Raw genomic sequence first — 20893 nt, forward strand, 5'->3', positions numbered from 1 at the left:
ATTGTTGTTGGAGTTGTTGTAGTTGTTGGAATTGTTGAAATTGTTGGTATTGTTGTTGCAATTGTTGTTGTTGGAAAGCCAGAAAAGGTTGATATTGTTGTTGGAAAAGTGGTGATTGTTGGATAGGGGAACCACTTTGAAGTAGATTGAGAAAACCGCCTTGAGGTGACTCCATAGTCGGGAATTGGCGAGGTGTCGTATCTAACGCAAAAGCGTTATCGGGTTTGCGATTGCTGTAGTTTGGAGGGGTGTTTTGGTTGGGATCCATGGTTTTTGGTTATGAAGATGTTGTGTGTAGTTTGTGTATAAAGAAAGAAAAGAATGGTGTAAAAATTAAGAAGTTAAGGTGTTGTATTTATAGGTAAATAAAGTGGGTAATTTTTTTTAACCAAATTAGCCGTTCAACGGCTAGCAGCAACGGTCAAAATGGGGATTCGATTTGATTGGGCGTTTACATCCGTTGTGTGGAACACGAATGACTACGAGCACGACCTACCATGAACCACTGGAGCGGTGTGCACGTCCGTGGTTCGTGGCCACCTCAACCACGAAGTGCCTCGTGGTTAGTATACCATACGGCCTAAGGGAAGGGGCCGACAACGCATTTACGGACTCTTTAGCCACGCCAATTAGCATGACTTTTTTATTTTGTTCTTGGAATCATGGCCATTCTCTCGGGGTACAAATTAGTAAAGCAAAACTATGTCTAGGTAGCTTTCTATTTTTTGTTGTTTTCGGATACATGTTTATTCCATTTGTATTGGGGCGTTTTTACTTACAGGGGCGGAGACACTAGGGGCGGAGACACTAGGGGGCTGTTGTATGCTTTGCCCCCCTCAATCTCATTTAAAAGAATAGCTATGAAATATATAAAATTCGCCTACGAGTTGTAACGACTCGTCTCTGGTATGTTGCTTCCATGGCATTTAATTAGAAGTTTTCAAGAGGGACTCGGCGAGTCTATAGCCCGACTCGCCGAGGAGGACGGGATTTTGTGCACGTGTTAGTCGGCGACTCGGCGAGTCCATATTCGGGACTCGGCGAGTCTGCCTGCCAGGAAGAAACCCTAAATCCCCGGTTTGCTCCCTATTTAAGCAATGTTATGTGCCCCGAACTCGCCTCCTTCACCCTCAGAGAGCTGTGAGAAACCCTAATCCATCCTTTGAGTGATTTAAGTGTTTTTGTATGGATTTTGAAGGCTTGAAGAGGAAGAAGAAGAAAGGAACAAGGAGAAGAGGTGTAGAGCAAAGATCCAAGGGCAAAATCAGAGTTCATTGAGGTATTCTTCGGATTCCTTCTGTTTTATGCTTTAAACCTCCATTAGAACACTTCTAGGGCTAGTTTGATGTATTTTCCAAACCCTATAGTTGTATGGATGCCTTAATAGGTCGAGATATCCTTAGATCTGTTCATTTAGGAGTTGTAGAGCCCGGATCTATTGCCTTTTTGAAGACACTTTGCATGAGAACCCTAGATCTAGCCTTTATTATGCTTTTTGAGCCATTTTATCTTCATGGATGCATATGGGCACGTAAAGATAGAATCTTTACGTGCTAATCGAGTTAAGGGAGCCCAGATCTATAAGTTTTATACACTAGATTCAAGCAGAATCGAGTTTAGAGTTGCTGCATGCAAGCGACTCGGCGATTCGGAAGAACGACTCGGCGAGTCCCCGATTTTCCCTTTTTGAGTGATGCCGAGTGGGGACCGGTGAGTAGTAGAGTGGACTCAGCGAGTTGAAGGTCAGACTCAGTAATGGAGGGACTCGGTGAGTTGCTCATACGACTCGGCGAGTCGAAGGCAATCTTCTTAGCTCGAAGAACAACTCGTCGAGTTGTTCATACGACTCGGCGAGTCGGATGCAAATTACCTGAGTTTAGATTCGAAAGGGAACTCGTCGAGTTGATGCCATACTCGACGAGTAGCAGCGAGTAGGGTTGAGAAGTGAGAATAGGGACTCGGCGAGTTGGCGGCCCAACTTGGCGAGTCAGGTCAACTGTAGGTTGACTTTGACCAGGAGAGTTGACTTTGACCAAGGGTAAAAGAGTCATTTTACCCCAGTGCAGTGATTAGCATTTGATTGAGTGTGTTATGGATTTGTAGCCGGGGAGATACCGGAGCATCAGCAGTTAGCTTCTAGAGCCATACACACAGCAGCCAGTTCACGAGGTGAGTTTCCTTCCAGTAGGAACGGGTCTAAGGCCACAATGCCGGCCCGTTCAGTTAGCAGTAGTTTTTGGGCTTCGGTCCAATGCAGTAGTTTGTATGTTTGACGCCTCCGTGGCTCAGACAGGAGTTATGTGCTTATGCTAATTGATATGTGATGATATGACCAGTCAGCTTCGGATTTCGGTCCGATGTAGGGGACAAGGTCCCAGTCAGTCTCAGCTTCGGACTTCGGTCCGATGGAGGGGGCAAGGCCCCAGTATGTGCTTTATATGTTATTGCATGGTATGTGGTAGTTTGGGGGAGCTCACTAAGCTTCGTGCTTACAGTTTCAGTTTTGGTTTCAGGTACTTCCGCAAGCAAAGGGAAGAGCTCGGGATGATGACATCGCACACACCACAACTTTAGTTTTGTCCTGGGAGTTGATTCAGTTTTTGATATGTTTGGATACAGTTGTGATACAGCTTTCTCACAGTATTTCATTATGGATTTTGAACACGCAGCATATGGTTTTTTTTTATTATGTGATACTCAGTTTCATGGTTTTGTTATAATAAAATCGAAAAATTTTTGGGTAGTATTTTTGGGTCGTTTCACGAGTAAATACTTATCCCTCATGTGTAGTTATTAAAGTGAGCCACCCAATTATTTTTATAAAATCAATTGTTTTATGAGAAAACAATGAAGTTGTGAGACTTATGACCAATTGAGGCCCACTTTTGTCTAAAATCACACTGCCTCTACTCCAAATATTTTTATTTTAATGGCCTATTAATTTTATACCTTATTCTTCATGTTAATTGGTCAAGTCTTGTTTCAGTTTGTTGCTAAATTGACATTCTTTACATATCCTATAAACATTTTTAGTAAAATTCAATATATAATAAATTATTTATAATTTAGTTTTTCAAAACACAATATAAATTCAACCAATAAAAAAACCTTAAAAATAGCTTTTTAATTTGATCTTATAGCGTAACTATTTTTATTGAGGATCAAATTATGAGTTATTGGCTATATTGCTATTTCTAATCAATAAAAACATAATTTTTTTAATTCTTATTGTATATTTTATTCTTTTGTAACTTGTAACTAATACTTTAATTACAATTAAACTTAAAGTGATATACTACTTTGTATATTTTTAAAAATTTTATTTAATTGCATTCTTCTAAAATGGAATATAATATGATATTATCTATGTTCTAACTAGTTCTTTTTCAAAATAATAGGTTAACGGAAGACAAATATCATTTTGATTGTTTGAAAATTTTAAAGATTGTTTTTTACAAAGATCGATATAATTCTTATTCAATTTCCTTTTGAATTATACAGACTCTATTATGATATTTGGATATAAAATTGTTTTAATATCTAATTACGATATAAGCCCCCTTTATCTTAATTTTTTGGCTCCGCCCCTGTTTACTTAGTTGGTGGAACTATACACATGTAAAATTCGAACTAAAGAAAAAGAATGTCAACTAGTGAGACATTCGTTTTATCTGCAAAATTTGTTGTTATTCTGTTGTCAATTGACATTAACAACAAATTACCATATGACTTCAGCCGTTGCTAATGCCCAACACTCTAGTAGTCAATAGGATTAGTTTTGATAATTCATGAATGCTTATCTAGGTTGTCGCTGTAAATCAACATGTTATCAAAAAAGTCGGTAAAAATTATATAATCCATGAAAACGCAAAAATATGGTAAAGTCATCCTAGGGGTCCCCACCAATAACATGTAAAAGTAAATCACAATGTATCAACATGCAAGGAAAATGATGTCCACATTTGAAGCCTAGGATTTTCACATTCTAACGGTTAAACTAACACAGATAGACCTATTTCCTAGAGTATTATACAATAGATACAAGATACAAACGTAATCATGATTTTAGTCTAAAAACGAGTTAAAATGAAGTCAATTTCGGGTTCTTTCTTAGTAGTTGACACTAACGCTCCGGTGCTAGATTCAGATACGATTTTTCAGAATAACTATAATTTTTCGAGTTCTCTAATGCTTGTAGAATATGAGTTTGACTACCGGTGAAACCCTTCCTACCATGAAAGTTATTTGAGTAGTTTGGTAAAGGCCTAGATATCACGACCCCACAATTGTTACTAGTTGTGGCTGTGGTTGTGGTAGATGTAGATGTTTGGCTGATGGCGTAATTGCCACCACGACGTGGCATAGGCACGCTATGGTTATGTCTGGCTTCATAGGTCGTGATCACGGACTGAAAATCATGTGAGGCTCGTTCGACGAGCTTTCGTACTCGACACCCTATGTATGTGCATTTGTAGTAGCTTCTTGGATTCATATTTCCTTTAACTACTTTTTGCCCGTATTTTCTCCATTTGTATCCATCATCAAGTATATCAATATCACTTTTGGTTTCAACAACTAGTCTTGGTTCTTCAAGCGTTTTACTCAAACTAGAAGAGATCGCTTCACTCTCAACCTCATCTAATTTCCTGCAAAAGAAAAAGAAGAATATCATATATGTGACTCAGTTTTCTTAATTGTTATTTATTGGGTATCTCTCATTTACATTTTTTCTCTCATACCCATTTAAATATTAATTTCCCATCACATCATAACAATAAGGTCTTGAAATAACATTTACATTTTCTCTCTCATATCCATTTAAATATTAATTTCCCATCACATTATAACAATAGGGTCTTCAAATAAAATGTAATCGTTATCTTCACATTATAACAATAGGGTCTACAAATATAAACTACCTTAATGGTCTCACCAACCCAATGGTATTGTCAAACATGTAAAAGATACATCACAATATCTTCGGAGTAAGGAAATAATTTGAAAACTTGAACTTGTACTTTACTTTATCTTTTTATTTATGGATTTTCATAACATGCAAGAGAAACTGATATATATGTAATTAAAAGAAATTAAACCTTACCATCTTTTAGCCTCGGGCTCATTTTCATGATCAATTCTCGATTTGCAAATCAAAGATCCAAGCTCTTGCTCGTGTTCTATGAAGGAACATTCAGAATAGGGCTGGAAACGGTTTGAATGCTCAAATATTGTGTTGTTAAACGAGTTTGAGGAAGATTTCTGAAAGTTTGTAGGCATTGTATGATTATGTTTTTCTTTGTAAATGATCTTGGTGATAAACCCATTCAAGTCCTTCTCTACTTTCTTCTTCGTTGGACAATTAGGATAAGTACACTTATAATAACTTTGAGGATTATTGCTTCTTTTGATTTGTTTTTGACCATATTTTCTCCAATTGTAACCATCTTGATATCGGTTTTGCTCATTAGTAGCTTGAATTGAGTTAAAATTACTATGGCTTTGAGGTGACTGTATGGATTTTGGTTCAGTTTTGCCGATTTCTATCGAGAAGTCAATTGGTTTCTGTTGACTTTCAACATTCCAATCCAGAGCTTGACTCTTCGTAGATTCTTCCTGCTTCAAAACAAAAAGGCAACAAAACATCAACACCTCTTAAATCTAATTCTATTAACATTGCACAATTCTAAGTAGATAAACTGAAAAAGAATACAACAATTGACCAAAAAAGTCAACATGCCGATATACATATTAAGAACTCAATTTACAACCGTTGACAATGTTGCTATAAAAAATATAAAGAAAGCCAAACTACACACATACCTTCTTGTTTCCGGAAATGGAAGATGAGGTAGGCCATATTTGAGATTGAAAATTTAAATTAGTATCATTTGCTTTTTCCTCCTTGAAATGAAAATCAGAATAACTCCCTGAAGATGAAATAATCTGCGACAATAACCAAAATCAGAAACTACCCATTAACCTAATCACATCAAAGATCAATACTTTCTTTATAAAAGGAAAACTTACATTGGAATTGAAGGAGAAGAAAGGAGAATCCAAGAACTGATTTGGGTTTGTAGAGGTGAAAGGAGAAGTATAAAACGGTGTAATAAAAGACTGCCTTGTACTTTCAACTCCGTTGTTGAACTCAAACAAATCCCACTTCCGTTCTTCGTTCTTGTTGTCATTCGAAACAAGACTTCTTGAAGAATTGTCAAAAGAAATTCTTGTGTTTAATCTTCCACCGAAAGAATTCATGGTTGTTATTTTTTGTATTTACTTGTGTAAAACAGAAAAGTCTTGATATGATCAGCAAAATAGTCAGAGACCTAGTAAAACAAAGAGAGATATGTGCATTATGTTTTGGGATTTTGCTTTTAAATGATTTGAAATTGCGGGGGTTTGTTGGTTTCTGGGAAGGTGAGATTTTGTGTTAACTTTTTAGCAAGTGAAATAAGAACAAGAAATTTGACCGTTGACAAATTCTCTAAGTCAAACTTGGACTTGGTTGCTTAGCTAGAATGGGTGAACTGAAGAAAGAACCCTCGTCTTTGGGACCAGTTCATGATCATAGATTTGATTTTAATGATTGTTACAATTAGAACGACAGAGAACTGTGACAACTGTCCGACTACAACCCACATACGGGTTAATGGTACGAGTGTTTTTGAAAAAAGTTAAACTTTATCCACTTAATAATGTGGTGCACTTTGACTTAGAAAAAAAATAGTTTTAAAGAAAACCTAATATCTTGAGTGTTTATATGTGTTCGTCAAGAGTATTTGAAAGTTTTTGGTTTTTAATGAAAACATAAATTAAAGAAAAAAACTTTGTTCCATAATACAAATTTAAAATTGTGTTTGACGCCACAAAATTATCTTATTTTTCAGAGTACAAGGTATTTCAAAATTTTCAAATATATCCTAATTTAAGAGCAATTCGTTATTTACTCCCCAGATTGCTTCCCCTATTTGATGGTTTTTGGTTTATGTTGGTTAATTTGATTTTTTTTTTTGTTTTTTATTTTTGTTTTTGTTATTTAGTTGTTTTTTTCTATCTTTTTGTTCGTTCAAACAATTATTGTGTTATTTTTTTTAGTTCAAACTATTCATATGTTATTTTTTTTTTCGTTCGGACTATCTTTGTGTTATTTTTTTGCGTTTGGAGTATCATTGTGTTTTTTATAGTCGAATATCATGAACTACTTCAACTTTGTCTTCTACCAATCGTTCCTACATATTAGTAACTCCGAAATGGTCTATATGGATTTCAACACCATATTCATACGCAATGTGCCAATGCCTACGTATTCGGCATGGTCAATGTTAATTTGAATTAACTTCAAACCTTCTGAAAATTAAATATCAAGAATAAAATCATAAAGTTTATCACAATTTTCATCTGTGCATCTTTAACTGAACGCATAACACTCATCATTATCCATGCCGATGAAATCAATGTTAACCAGCTTATTAGGTATACCATCAGTGTATATTATTGGGTACCTGCTAAAGATACCTTGGAAGTATAGATCTACGATGGTGTATATTGCCATTTTTCAAGTGTAGAAGAAAGAAATTGGTGAAAGGGTTTCCTGATGAAGGAAAATGAGAAAGGAAAAAAGTAAGCAATTTGTTCGGTACATCTCCTTTAAAACCTAAACCGACACAATCAAGATCCTACATGTAGCATAATAAATGATTTGGCATAAGGGTAACCATTTACCCTTCTTTTGTAACACCCTAAGTTTTTTTCAAATTTTTTTCAAACTCTTTCAAATCTATGGTTATAAAATCTTGACAAAACTTCAAAAATGGTCCATGTGGTTTTCGAAAATATCAAGTTTGGTCCCTAATTTACAAAAACCTCACGGGTCGTCCCTGTGGTTTCAAAACTTTTAACATTTGGTCCTTTCGGCTAACTCCGTTACCATTTAGCCGTTAAATCAGGGGCATTTTTGTCATTTCACTGCACAGGGACCATTCATGAGGTATTCAATTACTTTTTTTAAAAATAAATAGATAAATAATATTTAATATGCAATGGGTCCCACCCCTCTCTCTCTCTCTCTCTCTCTCTCTCTCTCTCTCTCTTTCTCCGCCAAAATAATAAAGGACCATATTAACCCACCTCCAATGCCATCAACATTGCAGCCTTCCCCTTCCTTCTCGTCGTGAATCGCCGGATGCCAAAATAACCGGGCAGCAGAGCTGCCACCCACCATTGGCAAAACCCACTTCACACCGCCACCGCAGTGAATGTTGGAACACCCCTACTCTGACCATCTACCATCTGACTTATGGGTTTTATGCATAAGAACAATCCTATGTGCTCATACAAACCCTAATGCTTGGATCTAGGTTTCTCTATTGTACATGCTTTGAATCCAAGACTAATAAACTTATATCTAACATATTATAAACTGAATTAGGGTTTATAGAATTACCTTTGATTGTTATATAGCAATAACAATCAATTCCTTGCTTGGATTGGCTTCAAAAGCTTAGTGCCTCAAGTGTTGCACCTCTAATGGAGTCACAAACACCTTATGCAACTTGGATGAAGAGGAGAAGAAGAGAGGCTGCCCAAAAACGACTAGAAACCCTAGAGAATCAGTTGTCCACGTTTTTGGGGCCTAAGGGGTCCTTTATATACTTGTGTGGGCTGCTAGGGTTTCAGTCAAAACCCTAATGGATAGCTTAAACTCTAAGCAGCCCATGAAACCTTCTGGATAAGGCCATGGACGAAAATATGATGAGCTTCCATCATAATTTCGTTCACCCCTTACTCCTTTAGCATTCCTTAGCCCAATAACTCAATTATCCAATAATTGCAGTCCAGTCCCCTGAATTTAATTAATCTCTTTTAGCCACAAAATTAATTATCAATTAATTCTTGACTAATATTAATTAAACAATATGATTTCTCCTTGAAAATATTATTCTCATAATACATTAATAAATCATATTTAAACCTCTCTCTCCTTAATTCATCCTACATATTGCAATGGTGAAGGCAACCCAAAAGGACCATGCTCATAATCGGGTCAAGTACATACCAAAACAGTTATGGACTTAGACACTAATCCAACAGTCTCCCACTTGGATAAGTCTAATAACTATTTTCCGTATGACATTAGAACCTGATCAGCAATCGTATCTTTCAAAAGCCGCTGTCAACTCTGATCTTATCAGATAGCGTGTCCTCTAGATAAGAGATTATATATTCCTCCATTCTCAAGATATCGTATAGACATAAGACATGAATTTTAATCATTCTCTCTATACTGTTTCCCGACTTCCGATTTATGACGACTGACAACAGACTACAATTGAACACATCAACTTAGTCCCGGCTTGGCCAAGCACTTAGTGTCATCACTAAATCATCGAGAGGCCCACAAATATCGCTTTTATCCCACTTTGGGTAAAAGGAATGGATAAACTTCGACTTAAATGCTTGCTTGCATTTATTGATCGAATCACACACAACAATAAGTTTTATAACACCAAGTTACCGGTGCGTTTACTTATTATCAATGTGCAACCGACCAACAAATAACAACTCACACGTCTCGGTTTCAAGAATATACAATATTATCGTCTCACTAATCACTCGTGATAAATCCATGAAGTGATCCAAGTGAGCGTGGGTTTAATCCAATACTCTAATCTTATCAAAGCACTCATGAACTCTGCTGCAAACTTGTGCCATGTCTAAACACTTCAGACAATCTACAGACAGATTCATGACAGTCTTTATTCATACCTACTCCCAACGTATGACTGACTGTGGATGTTTGAATAACCTAGTTATTTTGGAAGTCAAAACATGCAAGCTGAAACATAACAATAATACTTAATCCTATATGGCCCCAAACTTGTGAGAGTATATAAAACACTTCTATTTATCCACCATATTGATCACTCATTATTTATCATTTAATGTTTCGGATAATCAACTCATTACTTGAATTACAACAACAATTGTCCCATGCTTTAAGCATGCACACTTTGTTTCCTATGGTCCATGCTTTGTGAAATAAACCTTTTCAATGATGCTCATTTCATAATTCCTTAATCCCCATTGTTAGTGTAAGAACACAAGGTTCTTGCCACTACTAGAATATGCTAGATTCTAACATTTTACGTAACGATCCTTTCGCAAAGTCATAGCACAAAAGTCACCAAGACTTGGCCAATGAAATTACAAAGTACTCTATCGGAAATTGTTACAAGACAATTCCATAGACGTGAAGTCTCACATTCAAAGTACATTCATTTGAACATCCTTCCTGCATAAAAGTTTCTAATCTAGGCATAGACTCTCAATATCCAACTCCCAATATGGAAACATTTCCACATTTTCCATATGACAACTCATTCTTAATAGAATCTTATCTATTCATAATAATGTCGATATGGTCCATCCAATACCATACTTCCAACTACTTACAAGCGACCAATCCTCAGCGAACTTTGGATCGTCCTTTGATAGTTGTTCAATTATTTTAGTCAAAACCAATTCTAGTCCTTTTTCCCTCTTAATGCGCTAGACATTTGGAAAATTTTAGAATGGTAAATTATTATAGCATTTGCAATCGATCCTATACCCGAAGCGTATGGGACACGATTCATAATGTCTTACATAAAGATATGATACTTTACCAATCTTTTGCCATAATATTTTATGTGTCATGTTCTCACAATTCGAACTATGAAGAGGGATGCCGTAATCATTATCGAAATTTGAGAACACACAATGTACCCTTTGACTGAAGATATTAAAATTTCTCAATCTAAGCTTTAGATTTTGAAACGATGTATAATATTCTCCACTACTAGAAAAAAGGCCTTTTACGACGCTCATTGCGCGTCGTAAAACGCTCAGACGACGCGCAAATGCGTGTCAAGGAAGGCCCTGTCATAAAGAGAGACGACGCGCATTTACGACGCGCATTTACGACGCGCATTTATGACGCGCATTTACGACGCGCAGTTACGACACGCAATGCGTATCAAGGAAGGCCCTGTCATAAAGGAAGACGATACGCATTCGCGTGTCGTAACCTTACGACGCGCGTGTTAATGACACGCAATGCGTATCAAGAAAGCCTCTGTCAAGAAAGGCCATGTCATAAATGAAGATGACACGCATGTTTGCGTATCATTATTTTAAATGTTAAAAAAAATTTATTTTTTATAGATTTACTAATTTTCAAATTAAATTTGCATTTAATGCCTCACAATATAAAATAAAATATCATATACAAAAAATATAATCCATTTCATAAAATTTAATGTCATACAAATAAAATACCATAAATAACAAAGATAATTCATTTCACTAATATGTCAAATACAAATAATTCATTTTAATTAAAAAAATTACAAATTAATATCACCGGTCACAATGTCAGTCTGCAAAACATTAAAAAAGTTATTCTACAATCTATATATACATGAAGGAAAAGATCATACTATCCATACCAATGCATAATCCTTCATGAAGCATCTATACACCAAGCCAACGAGATAAGAATTAAAGACACAGTGATGCATTATGAAATCAAATAAAAGATAAGTTAAAATGATGAACAATGAGAGTTCAGGTTAAAAAACTTAGTCAAACAGTAAAATGATTGATGAAAAGTACCTTGAATTTCATCTGCTTCCTCTTTTTCTGATATGATCAAGCCATAAGCTTCTTATATGTAGTAAATTTTGTCCCTACTATCGAAAATATCTCATTTCAAGCTCTGATATAACAAATTAAAATAAAAAAATGATCAAAATTATGTGAATAAATTAATTGAATTGTAATAAAAACTCACCAAAATCAGTAGGTTTCTGATCTTGTCTGTGGTTATGCCTAATTTCACAAAATCTTGAAAAGACTTGGTTGATAAGGTGATCTTCCTGAAGTTGGCCCTTTCCGATTAAGAAATATCTCCTCTGCCAAATAGCTTCCCTATTTCCCACACCCTACACCAAAATAACGATAAACAAAAAATTCCAAAAGTTTAAGAAATCACAATGCTGATTGGATTGGATGAAAGCATGAGTGGTTCTAGGAATCAAACCAAGCTTCCAATTAAGAACATCTAACCAACCCTCAGAGTCAGCTTGATCCCAAGGGCGGACAAAGTTATCAATCAAGGATATTTGGGCTGATCAAAGAGAAATCACTATGGACCAAACTGAGTACGGATTATCAAGTTTCCCAGGTCAAGCAAGAGTTTTGTGGGATGAAGATTGTCTGGACAATATTCAGTTGGAATGGTGATCTTTGGGGCTGCTATATCCAAGTCCAAGAAGAACCTAGAAGCAAGTTAACTCAAGTGTCACACTTTGCTTTGTAAATGAAGCATTCTTAGTTTATATGAACTGTCTATGGATGTATAAGTACAACAACAATCACGTTATAGTTATAAGAAACATGTGCATAACCACATACACCATTATGATACATCCACATCAATCAACAACACATAACCATTCAAAAAAATAGATGGTATAATTAGAAAGAAAAATGGACACGCCTATCATCACCTGATGCAGCAGCTGCAGATGCCATTACTGCAAGAATGTTGGCAGTTTTTTTACCCTTCCAACCGCCCAGATGCAAAGAATGCTCTGTATCAAGCGACTATTAAGCAAGGGGATTTCTTGGTCAATCGTATTCAGAATCTCTCTCGTGTTATTGATCTTTAAGTCTTTCTTTCTTTAAGTCTATCTGTAACCTCTCCTTCTTTCCTTCCTTCTTTCCATTTTCCCCAATTCAAGACTCCTCCTAGTAACAGCAAGACTTTTCAAATGTAATAGTTTGTTTTAAGTATTATGATTTTTATTGTGTATCATGATTCTTATGCAACATGAAAATTTTATATACCATTAGATTAGTATTTAGTAATATTGATTTTGAATTGTTGATTAGTGAGGTTAACAATGATTTCCATAAGCAATTCCATTTTTTTCATACCAAACCAAACCACTACTTAAGTTTTCATTAGGCTGACCTGTGTTGATTTTCCATGTGTTGTGAAAATTATGTTTCGTTTTGCACATTTTATAGTTTTCACAGAAGCAGAGTAATGGCCACCACTAGAGATAGTGATGGTTTTTTATCGATTCCAAGAAGGGAATAACAAAAAATCTTGGATTGGAACAAGAACAACTTATATTAGAATGAATAATTAAAATGAAATACAAAAACTTTGCAACACAAGGAATATAATGGACTCTGTAGTTTTGATCAGCATCATTTTGAGCTTACTCAAAATACAACAGTCCTGTTGTGTTGATAAGGTAGAACGCGTAACTCACAATATGACTTGATTGCCTTCATAAGGCATTGTTTTTCAAGATTCTCAGATTTCTGAATAAAACTCAGCAAATTATCCTTGTGCGAGACTCTCTCAACCTGCAAACCCAAACAGAAACTATTTGACTATTCACCTTAGCATATATATACTGCATACTACTGATACTGAGAAACTTAAAACTCTTTGATTACCATCTGCTCAATGATTGGCCCCCCATCAAGCTCCTCCGTGACAAAATGGGTTGTGGCACCAATCAATTTGACCCCAGCTTCAAAAGCCTGTCATTCTCCAGTAAAAAACATAAAAACATAAAAAGCTTAAAACAGAATTTGGAAATTAGAACACAGAACCTGCCTGCCTAGATGGATTTCCTCCCTTGAATGATGGCAATAAGCCATGATGTATGTTGATCACATCCTTCCCATATCTTTTCAAAAAGTTTCCAGACAACACTTGTCCTGGGTAAATAAACAAATAAGAACTTTTTCCCAATCCTGCTGCTATACTACTACTAGAAAAACATTTACCTGCATGTATCTAGCAAGGACCAAGAAATCTGTATCTTCAACCAACCCCAATATCTCATCTTCTACATTCTTCTCCTTTGACTTGGACAGATAATGATATGGAATCTCATGTCTTTCAAGGAACCACATCACATGGGTATTCCCCACCCTATCATGATTGCTGTTCAAAATACAGACATATTATACACATCATTTACTGGTCAAAGATAACAAATAAAAAAAAAGTTCCATGCTTTACCTGATTACAGAGCTTATCTGAACCGGAAGTTTTCCATCTTGCCAAGCATGCAGTAGATCAACAAGACAATGGTCCTGCACCAGCAACCTCCTTACTAATGTAATACTATTTTTGGTTTTCACTAACAATTTTTTCTAGAAAGAAGAAGAAGAACCTGCTTAGAAGCAAGAAGAGCAATTTTATATTTGGGGTCTACAGAAGGCACTCGAACAAGCGATTTAACTGCATTGAACATCTTTGATAGGTCAAGGAAGTCCTCGTTCATTTGCTTCCGCTGCCATTTAATTGGGTCGAACACAAACTCACTGAAACACAATTTATTCTTACTTGTTACTTATCAACTGCATGTCAAGTTCGGATTATTAGTAGATTAATATACTTGCACTTGTAAAACCAACATACAGGGGAAAAAATCCATTCATTGATTGGGATAAAAAAAAGAAAGATGCCCAACGTATACAGGAGAAAAAATCCATTCATTGATTGGGATAAAAAAACATACAAAAGAAATATGAACCTCCTTTGAAGTCATTCCACTGGACCAAGAAAAAAACCCTAAATCTTCTCATTTTCGGCAATCGATTGTAATAATCACATCAACATGGCACCTCCGACTCACCACCACCGTCGATGAAGACCAATCGGGAAATCGAAGCAGATCTTTACCATTTGCGTTCATAAGAGGTCGGAGTGGATATTAGCGAAAGCAGCGATGGTTGTTAGGTTCGATTCTTTCAAGTTTGAATCAGAAAATGAGAAAGAGTTAGGGAAATCAAGAGTGCAATGCTCGTCCTTGTTAGGTTGAAGATGAAAGATAGATAGAAGATAGAAAAAAAAAGGCGGGTTTTCAAAATTTTGGGGATTTCATTTCCCCCCTTGTCTACTAAAAGCGCGTTTCATTAAAATTATAAAGTGACAGGTACAAACGACGCGCGTTTAAGATAAAGCGCCCTCCGTGTTTTTAATTTTTTTTCTTGAGACACCAAATTAAGGGCACGCAATAAAGCGTGACGTAAATCCTTAAATTTTTTGGAGAGATGACACTATTTTAAGGGCACGTCCTTTTGCGTATCGTTAATTATCGCGTGTCGTAAAAAGCGCGTCATTAAAGGTCTTTTTTCTAGTAGTGCTCTCCCTTAATTATATCAAAACAACTTTTCAACCCATGCAACTTTGCAAATTGAATCTTTGTTTTTCTATAATTAATATTGCTAACTTGCAATACTTGCCATAATAATCATACAAGCATAACACTTATGCTCCCACTATCATGATGATTATCATATAAGCATAACATTTATGCTCCCACTAGCTTTGACATGTATTCAGAAAACAAATGAACTTCCATAAAACAATGCCTATTGAATTTCTGAAATTCATATTTCTAATACCAGATGCTTCAATAAGCCTTTATCTAAGCTTCTTAAACTTATACACCTTTGCCTTAGATAGCTCATATGTGTGTTTAAACAATCTAGAACTTATGTTACTAAGTTCCAAATGTTCAACCTAATTGCCAAATCTCACAATTCGAACTATGGAAATGGATGCCATAACCATAATCGAATTTGAGAATACAATTTTCACAATTGCTATCTTCTTAAGATCTCTCTTAGTGAAAGCATTTCCTCACAATCATTTTCATGAAGGAGGGAATCTTATGACACTTAGACTTTATGGTGTATGAGTTCCTATCCATGTGAATTTGCCAAAAACCAAGGTTTGCGACAAATCCAAACTCATATGGACTGAACTTTCTTAATCTTGATTTCTTGCCTTATGGTAACACGAGTGCCCACCATGTCTTCCAAGTAGTTTAGTAACTTATCCTTACATATCAATGTACTATCCATTGATCAAGTTACTTTGTATTTATGCATTCAAATGAGAACTCATAGAACTCACATGCACAATTAACTCAATTGGAACGACATAGAAAACAAAATAATGTCAACACGATAGGTTGTAAACCTCAAGTCGTGTGCTAGTGATGATCGATAGGGTTTATTCTTGATTTGTTCTTGAAACTTTTTCAAAAACATTAAAACTCCCACTGAACTCTTGACATATATGATTCTCTTTGTCAAGAAACATTTCTTGACAATCAAATATTCAAGAGTCAGTGCAGTTATTATCAAGACAAGAACACTTCACAAGTTGGTCCTAGTTGGTCTTTGTCTTATCCAAGACATCACAACTTACCAATCTCAAATGTACAAGAATAAGAGATTTTCTTATTCTACATTTGATAAGTGTTACAAACCTACATAAGACTTTTTCACTCAAGTCACAATCTTGACTCTAAGACTTGATATTGGAACGAAGTATGATTGACTTATTGAGTTAACCATTTCTACAATACTTGATTCCTCTTCTTAGACATGCAATTGTACCAAGACTCACTTAGAGGATTTATTGAGACATGGTTCTTAATCTTTATGACTTATCATAAAACACAATAAAAGGTACTCTCCCTTCTTCTTAGAAAGGAGAAACTTTTATCTTTCTGCCTACTTGATTCTTCTTTATTCGTTCTACTATTCATTGAAACTCTTTCAATCAACTTAGAATTACACTTAATCTTATAAGTATAATCATATTTACTAAACTTTAGTAAATCATGACGAATATCTTTGTCACTCTTGTGGTGGACTTGATCAACGCACAACCTAGTGTACGTGATCCTCCTAGTCCTTCAATTGACACTTTGTCAAAGAATTAGTCTAAGTTTCCCAAATGTGAAAATTTTTTCATTCATTATACAATACATATTGCATGATTCCAAGTTTCTGTCCAATTGAAACTTGGGTGATGAGAAACTCTCCTTACTTGGTAAACTCTTGACACTTCCACAATTAACCTAATTAAGAATCAAATCCATTATTGCTAATAATAGAAACATTCAAACATCAGTTTTTCATACATGCCATCGCAAGGATAAATAAATAAGATAAAATCAAAATTCATTTTATAGCGGAAAACATTTGTCCTTACAATGCAATTCAATTGAAAAAACTATGTTATTACATATTTCTTAACAATCTATTCTAACTCCAAGTAGTAGCTCAAGAATCCATTCTTCAAGTAATGCGATCGAAATCCATTTCTTCATAATTAGATTCAGCTCACTTCTTTTCTCAAGCTTCCTCTCTTTTCTTCGATCCTACAAAACATCAAAATGTAATCTTATCACATCATGTATTAAGAATCTAGAATAGGAACTCAAAAGAGTTAGATAATGGATTTTACCTGAAGTAGAGCCATACGTCTTGACTCTCCCATCTCTTAGATCTCTCAGGTAGTTAGGACAGCTTCGTCTCCAATGCCCTTTCTCTTGGAAATAAAAGCAAATGGACTCCTTTGGCACAGCACATCGGACAATCACAGACTTAGTTTTTTCTGGATTTCCAATGTTGCCAGTGTCCATTGAAGTTTGGGAGTTTAATTCACTAGACAAATTTGCTTGACCAGCACGCCAATTCATTTGATCCATCATATAGTACTCTCTAACGAACTCACTATATGATTTAGGAAGTGACTGAAGAACCTAGTCAGCAGCCAACTCGCTTGAAATCTCGACACCCAACATGTTTAACCTATCAATGTGTGACTTCATCTCTAAGACGTGCGCACACACAGGTTTCCCATCTTCGTGTTTACTTGCCAAAAGGGCTTGAGTGAGCTCGAACTTTTCAAGCCTTTGAACTTGTGGGTCAGGGAGAACAATTGGAGGAGGTGGAGGAAGTGAATCATGACTCTCATTTCCTTGATCGTATCTTGGAACGTCTTCTTCATTTGGAAAGCTTGTTCCAAAGGATTTGGGAAGACCATTGTAAGATGTAGACATCTACAAAACGGGAGAAAATTCAAGTTAAGATGATTAGAATTCTTGATGCAACACCCAAATGAAACATCAAGCTAGGATCCAACACAATACTCTACAACCTAGAAAAGGGATGCCGTAATCTAGTTGCAAAATATTTGAAGGTAGGTAAATAACGATTTACCAATTTCCACCATGAAAAACGAAAAGGAAGATTAAGTTTTAAATGAATTGAAACTCCTAGATCTTTTGAGATTCATTGAACTTTTCAATGGCATGTTTAATCTCGATTATGCCCTACTATTTGTGACTGGGATGCCGAGGATCACAAACAAGGTGTGAATAACCATACGAATCACGTGGTGCACCCAATGCTACAATCACCTAATCAATGTGCCGGTTAGCCACACACGCTCCATTGATCTATGACAAACATCGAGTCACCCTTCGCTACCAATGTCATCCCTAAATTAGTGTGCCGGTTAACCACACACGCTCCACTAACGTTTGACAGGGGTACGAAGTGTAATTCTATGGATTAGCATACAATTTCACATTTTTCCTAAAGTAACTATGATTTGGGAATTTGAAAAAGCATTTAGTTACTTTGTACTTCATTATACTTATAATGGAAGGTTTCTGTCCTATCCTACCCGTTCGGCTAACGACCCTCCACTAGTCAAGAGTGCGGTGGGTAAGAGTGGATACCCATTCAATCGCCATTTTATGGGCAATTTCCTTAAACACCCCTTATAGACCAGCTTCGTGAATGAGGCCTACTAACGGTAAGACTGACTGTTTACTCATACATATATAATACTAGAATTTTAATGTTATATATAGTATAGGGTGTATTTTACACTTTTAAAATACTAGGTGGTTTAATTTAGTGAATTATACTTTTAATTAAATGTAAACCAAAACTTTATGGATTTATTAAATCACTTTTAATTATACACGTTAATTAATTAATAAAACCATAAGGGTGAGATTTGAACTTTTCAAATTACTAGGGTTTTTGAATTTAACATTTCAAAATTAAAATTTTAATCAAATTTTAAATCCCAAAACTTGAGGGCAAGTTTTGAGACATTTCAAAACATTAGAGTTCAGAATTTAAATGTTTCAAAATTAAACCTTTTAATCAAAATTTAAATTCCAAAACTTGAGGGCAAGTTTTGAAACTTTTCAAAACATAAGGGATCAAATAACAAATAACATAAATTAAACAATTAATTTCATAATTATCTATATTTGACCTAATCTTATTTTAGTCACTAGATAATTACCAAAAAATTTGAAATAATCCATATTTATCATATAAACAACCAATATTTAAAAGATTTGAAATTATCTATTATTTTGGCAAGGATAATCATTAATTTAAGATAAAAATTGGATTTTAACTTCAAAAAACGAATTAAACATCAAATCCAACTCAAAACAGCAGTTAAATCCCGAAATTCCCTCTGTCTGACCCGTGGACTCGCCGAGTCAGGGACTGGACTCGCCAAGTCAGACAGACTCGCCGAGTTCATCCACTGACTCACCGAGTCAGGTCGGGCAGAGGCCAAAAAATCATTTTTCAGTAAATAATTCAACATAGCATCACATACAACTGAAACCAATCAAGGCTCTCATACCACTGATGGGTTTTATGCATAAGAACAATCCTATGTGCTCATACAAACCCTAATGCTTGGATCTAGGTTTCTCTATTGTACATGCTTTGAATCCAAGACTAATAAACTTAGATCTAACATATTATAAACTGAATTAGGGTTTATAGAATTACCTTTGATTGTTATATAGCAATAACAATCAATTCCTTGCTTGGATTGGCTTCAAAAGCTTAGTGCCTCAAGTGCTGCACCTCTAATGGAGTCACAAACACCTTATGCAACTTGGATGAAGAGGAGAAGAAGAGAGGCTGCCCAAAAACGACTAGAAACCCTAGAGAATCAGTTGTCCACGTTTTTGGGGCCTAAGGGGTCCTTTATATACTTGTGTGGGCTGCTAGGGTTTCAGTCAAAACCCTAATGGACAGCTTAAACTCTAAGCAGCCCATGGAACCTTCTGGATAAGGCCATGGACGAAAATATGATGGGCTTCCATCATAATTTCGTTCACCCCTTACTCCTTTAGCATTCCTTAGCCCAATAACTCAATTATCCAATAATTGCAGTCCAATCCCCTGAATTTAATTAATCTCTTTTAGCCACAAAATTAATTATCAATTAATTCTCGACTAATATTAATTAAACAATATGATTTCTCCTTTAAAATATTATTCTCATAATACATTAATAAAAAATATTTAAACCTCTCTTTCCTTAATTCATCCTACATATTGCAATGGTGAAGGCAACCCAAAAGGACCATGCTCATAATCGGGTCAAGTACATACCAAAACAGTTATGGACTTAGACATTAATCCAACATTGACATCGTCCATCGCTCTTCCCTCTCGTCATCCTCGCTGAGCAGAAGCAAGAAGGAAGCAAGAAAGGCAACCGGAGCAACCTCCGACCACCACTACATCCTCCATCTGCTGCTGCCACCATGATTCCAGCCGCCACCACCACCTTCTACTGCTTCAATCGATTTACAATGCAAAATTACCTTTTCTGGAAGGATCTTGGGAGGATTGGTAGAGGACTAAAAAGCATAAGAATGTGAGGAGTGGGATAAGGTGAAGGGAATGATAATGGATAAGCAGAGCACCTACAATTCCTCATGCCTGTATCCAAGTCTCTTATAATTTTCCCTTATTTTAATTCTAACTCCTTAATTTCTTATTCCCATCTCTATACATGTTCATCTATTTGCTGAATTGGATGTCTCTGGACAGAAAATTGGAATTGTATGCTTCCATTGGTGATAACTCTTACTAAATAAATCAGAAAATGAAGGAGGAGAACAATGCACTCCAGGTGCTCGATGAAACACCTGAAAGAAATGTTCCTTCACAAAACTGAAAG

General features: G+C 35.7%; 2 protein-coding genes and 1 pseudogene across 5 annotated transcripts; all 3 read right to left on the reverse strand.

The window, feature by feature from the left end:
- Positions 1-3826: 3826 nt before the first annotated feature.
- Positions 3827-6328, reverse strand: LOC145076727 (WRKY transcription factor SUSIBA2-like). 2 transcript variants are annotated; one of them, XM_079022528.1, is made up of 4 exons: positions 6028-6328; positions 5821-5943; positions 5102-5613; positions 3827-4646 (listed from the first exon to the last, which is right to left on the reverse strand). In XM_079022528.1, exons 1-4 carry the CDS (start codon positions 6256-6258, stop codon positions 4124-4126), a joined length of 1389 nt encoding a protein of 462 aa, XP_078878654.1. In that variant the 5' UTR covers positions 6259-6328; the 3' UTR covers positions 3827-4123. The 2 variants fall into 2 exon arrangements, with proteins under 2 accessions (XP_078878654.1, XP_078878653.1); XM_079022527.1 differs by having other exon boundaries at positions 5102-5616.
- A 6839-nt stretch (positions 6329-13167) lies between these two features.
- On the reverse strand, positions 13168-13779 carry LOC145073800 (formyltetrahydrofolate deformylase 2, mitochondrial-like). 2 transcript variants are annotated; one of them, XM_079020297.1, is made up of 3 exons: positions 13675-13771; positions 13516-13602; positions 13168-13422 (listed from the first exon to the last, which is right to left on the reverse strand). In XM_079020297.1, exons 1-3 carry the CDS (start codon positions 13720-13722, stop codon positions 13276-13278), a joined length of 282 nt encoding a protein of 93 aa, XP_078876423.1. In that variant the 5' UTR covers positions 13723-13771; the 3' UTR covers positions 13168-13275. The 2 variants fall into 2 exon arrangements, 1 of the variants encoding a protein (XP_078876423.1); XR_013691546.1 differs by having other exon boundaries at positions 13172-13422; positions 13679-13779.
- Positions 13780-13824: 45 nt separating this feature from the next.
- Positions 13825-14414, reverse strand: LOC145075601 (formyltetrahydrofolate deformylase 1, mitochondrial pseudogene; annotated as a pseudogene). Its single transcript, XR_013692470.1, has 3 exons — positions 14244-14414; positions 14090-14163; positions 13825-14011 (listed from the first exon to the last, which is right to left on the reverse strand). The product of XR_013692470.1 is annotated as a formyltetrahydrofolate deformylase 1, mitochondrial pseudogene (transcript).
- Between the last annotated feature and the right edge of the window lie 6479 nt (positions 14415-20893).

Source organism: Lactuca serriola, chromosome 9, assembly GCF_051521515.1.
Source record: "Lactuca serriola cultivar US96UC23 chromosome 9, Lser_US96UC23_V15, whole genome shotgun sequence".
Lineage (NCBI taxonomy): Eukaryota > Viridiplantae > Streptophyta > Magnoliopsida > Asterales > Asteraceae > Lactuca > Lactuca serriola.